The sequence below is a fragment of the Apium graveolens genome, chromosome 10 (genome assembly GCF_009905375.1).
Source record: "Apium graveolens cultivar Ventura chromosome 10, ASM990537v1, whole genome shotgun sequence".
Classification (NCBI taxonomy): Eukaryota; Viridiplantae; Streptophyta; class Magnoliopsida; order Apiales; family Apiaceae; genus Apium; species Apium graveolens.
In genome coordinates, this window is record NC_133656.1 from 236,842,435 (window position 1) to 236,846,867 (window position 4,433).

The window sequence follows — 4,433 nt, forward strand, 5'->3', positions numbered from 1 at the left end:
TAATATTTGGAGAAAAGTTTCTCGAAAAAAGTTTTTTGGAAAAAATTCTCGGAAATTTATCTGCAAAAAAAAATCTTAAAAGAAATTTCAGTAAAAAAAATTCATTTGAAATGACATGTATTTTGCAAGTATTTCAAATTCAAAATTTTAAACTAGTTGTGTAATTGGGTTGTATTTGAATAAAATCCAATTCCAAATTCTTGGTATTTGTCAAATAACAGATTTGATAAAATCTAGGATTTGAAATGAAATACATTTATCCAAACGGGGCATAATGGTAAATTTACTCCGTAAATTGAGGTAAATATCTCTTTTTATTTGTAGAGTAAAAAAGTAATGAAAAATGCTACAGTTAATCGGTTATAAAAATTAGTTTTTAAAATAGATACAAATGACACGTGTCAGATATATATTGGCTAAATATAAATGGACTCTCCCTTATTCATAATAATAACACAAACTAAATTATTCCATATTTTCATATCCGTTATGTCATGTCATTTTATAATATTTTTTTACAAATATTTTTGTGCATTTAGTATTACTAAAAAATAATTACTATCACACATTATTTTTTTGGTCGATTGTGCATGCAGGTAACATCATTGTATTTTCATGCTTTCTATTTGGAGTAGAAAATATAAATTTAAAAAAATATTTTTATAAATTGGTTGACAAGGATGAAAAATTTATTGCTATATTAAGAAAGAATAAAAAGATTATTAGTTAATATATTCATTTAAAATTAGCATATAGTCGTCCTTTAGATGAAAAAAGGATATGATTAAAATAAAAGTGGATAGGAGGATGTCAAAAAATGTAAAAACATTTGACTTCTGACTTTGTGTAGCAGCATTGCAAATTGCATTCCAAATTCAAACTAAAATTTTAGTTCAAGTCAAAATTGAACACCTTCGATGAGCGCACATACATCTCGTTAAATCGAGCGTTGTTCCACATTCAACGATTTCAACAAACCGTCATTTTTTAATCTTTTTTTTTGACATGAAAAACCTAAAATCAAAAAATTATTACAAGCGGAATGATAAAATTTTTCCATTTACATCAATTTTTCACGATAATTACATCAATTGCTTGTGCGGAATTAAAAAATTTCGGAAAATATAAGGACGATGAGGTGATAAAATGGTGGTCCCATACTTACCCTAACTGCAAGCCGACAAATCAAGTGGATGGGGTTAAGCGAAGGAGAAAGAGAGGAAGGAGAGAACATCCCCCTTAACCACAAGAACAGAACATCACACAAGTCTCTATTAAACGAATCGGTCGGAATGATATATATATGTTATTCCCTCCGTTCTTAAAAACGTTTCCTCTTTGTGTTGGACACGTTTGATAATGCACACTTTTGATCGTTAATATCTTTAAATTTGTATTAGTATTAAATATAAAAAATTCACTGTATTAAAGTACTGATAAATACATACGAATCCAACGAGATCACTCATTATTATGTTTGATATTATAGATTAGACGTAAATTAGTAGTCAATCGCTTACCGTGAATAGTACCGAAAGTCAATATAGGAACATCATTTTGGGACGGAGGGAGTAAAACAACAATCATATATACGGAAATGTTATTTTGAGAAATGTTTTCTTTTTTATTTTCAGAGCAAGAATATAGTGAAAAGACAAAATTGATCCCGAATCACATAAACAATTGTTGAAAAAAAATCATGCAAGAATAATTTGGTCTTTTTATATATATTTTTAGCTCTGAAAACAAAAAACAAGCATCAGAAAATAACATTTTCCTATATATTCAATGCCGTTTATTGAAAAAAAGGAAAATATAAGCAATATTAATTCTTACTAATTTAATTACACACGCACACGTAAGGTTCATCCAAGTCGTTTGAGAAAAAATTTCACTTTGTACTGCATGTGTATAATACATAAAATTATACATAAAAATATATTAAATAAAATTATAAATATTAATATGTTGAAAGAAGACCGATAAATATCATAATTTGATCACATAATTTGTAAAAAAAAATACAATATATTAACAACCATAAATTTCTTCTCTTTTTACATAAAACATAGCTTACCCTGTTGAAAAATTTATATAATAGAATTATTTATGTGTATACAGGAGATCTATCCCGATCGTAAATTAGGCTTTATTTGGTATTACTGTTAAATTTAACAGCTCTGTTGTAGAATAAAGTGCTGTGGAAAAAGTGTTGTCAGGAAAATTAGATGATTGTTTGGTAATTTTTTTAATTTATGCATATTTTAAGATATAATAAATAAAAATAATATTTTTGAGAAGATTTGATAGTGAAATTGATAACTACTATCTGCTGAAAACAGTTTTTTTTCAAAAACATAGGGGACGTATTTTTGTTAACAGGGCATTTGGACCAAAAGCGTTTTTCCGTACAGTAGTTTTTAGAATTTACCAAATAAATTTCTGATAACTTTTCAACAAAAAACTATTGTAACTGACAATACCAAACGGAGTTTTAATATGTGTAATTTGTAAAATATTTTTATCAAGTTTTGTACAGGAAACATTTTTCATAAAATAAGTCAGGAATACCACACCTGCAACTACAATATATCGAGTCAAATCTTACTCAAAATATGAAGATCATTTTCATCCATATCTTATCTATATATAAAGCTTCAAAGTAGCGGCGCCCTTTGGTCTCTCCTTACTTTGTTTCTAAGCTCACCCACCTCCTTCCTCCCTCCCCTCCTCATCCTCTCTTCTATATATCCAAATCTCTCCCTCTCTCTCTCAGAAACCTCACTCGTAACATAAAACGTTCAGTCGAGATTTCAGGCTAGGTTCCGTATCTGCAATACACGGAACAACGTACACAATAGTAATATTTTAAACATGAAAGGTGAATACACGGATGAAACCCACCGTACAACTCAAACAATGTTCTCCAAAATCCACCAAACACAAAAATTCCAACCGCACCACCTCCACAACCCTACCCCACAACCCCAACCCTACCCCACCCAACCCCTCCACGTCACCGCTTTCCAAAACCAACCCACTAGCCCTTCCAAAACCGAGCCCTCCCAAAACGACGGCGCTTCGATAGAAATCCTACGCCGTCCACGTGGCCGCCCACCCGGATCCAAAAACAAACTCAAGTCCCCCATTATTATAACCCGAGAACCCGACCCGTCCATGTCACCTTACGTCCTCGAAATCCCTTCCGGGTCGGACCTCGTTTCCACCATCACTCTCTACTGCAAGAAGCGTAACTCGGGTCTTTGTGTACTAAACGGGTCGGGTACGGTAGCTAACGTGACGCTGAAGCAACCGTCAAGTACTCCTAACGCTACCGTTACATTTCACGGACGTTTCGACATGTTATCTCTGTCGGGAACCATTATCTTGCCGTCATTACAACATGTAACAAACGCGTTCACTATTTCACTAGCGGGCCCACAGGGTCAAGTTGTTGGTGGGGCCGTGGTGGGCCCACTTGTTGCTGCTTCCACCGTTTATGTCATTGCGGCGTCGTTTAATAGCCCCGTGTTTCAACGTTTACCCATAGAAGATGAAAATGAAAATAATATTAACATTATTAATAATAATAGTGGCGGCGGTGCTGACGTGGCATCGCCGTCGGTGGTGTCGGGCGGCGGAGATATTTACAGTGGGCAAAGTATGGGTGCGGATGTGATATGGGCGCCAACTCCGAGACAAGCGCAGCCGTATTAGTAGTGGTTTATTTATTGTGGGAATGATTTGTTGTTAATTGTGGTAGTAATACTATGATTAGTTGTTAATTAAGACAATGTAGGGTTTAGTTTGGGTAAGTTTAGTGATGTTGATTAGTAGTGAAAATGTGTTTGGTTGGTTGTTTGTTGTAATGAAACTAATGATGTTTAGTTTTTGCTATTTTAGTTTATGTTTGTTGGATGTTTCGTCAGATATACTATATTTAGTTTGCTTGCTATGTTTGGCTTGCGACCAGTGTTGGCCAAATGGGCGGGTTTGAACAGCTCATTCGGGACTGGCTCGTACAGAAACCGTAAAATATTCGGCCCGTTTTGGGCCGGTTCAAACTCGCACAACCTGCCAAATTAAGCGAACCGAATACGAATTTATTTCTAAAATACCGGGACCATCACTAACCCGCACAGGAGCCGCACGTACTATGCAGACCACACAGCCCGCACAGGCCCGCGGGTTAGTGCCTATAAACTGGAAAATCAGGTACTACAAAAATATGTGCAAACATGATTCATGCAATATAATATGCCAAGTAAAAAATGGAAGAACATAAACAAACTGGATGCAAAATTACCCAAATGTAATTTTATTTAAAGTTTTAATATTATTTGATTTGTAATTTTTTAATATTTGATGTGGTTTATTCCGTTTTTTTAGAGAGGAGTCCTCTCATATCATTTGTAATTTTTTTAAATTAATAA

At 33.7% G+C, this 4,433-nt stretch overlaps 1 protein-coding gene across 1 annotated transcript; it reads left to right on the forward strand.

The window, feature by feature from the left end:
• Nucleotides 1-2,633: 2,633 nt before the first annotated feature.
• Nucleotides 2,634-4,064, forward strand: LOC141693428 (AT-hook motif nuclear-localized protein 28-like). The gene has a single exon (XM_074498529.1). It carries the CDS (start codon nt 2,875-2,877, stop codon nt 3,715-3,717), a length of 843 nt encoding a protein of 280 aa, XP_074354630.1. The 5' UTR covers nt 2,634-2,874; the 3' UTR covers nt 3,718-4,064.
• The last annotated feature ends 369 nt before the right edge of the window (nt 4,065-4,433 follow it).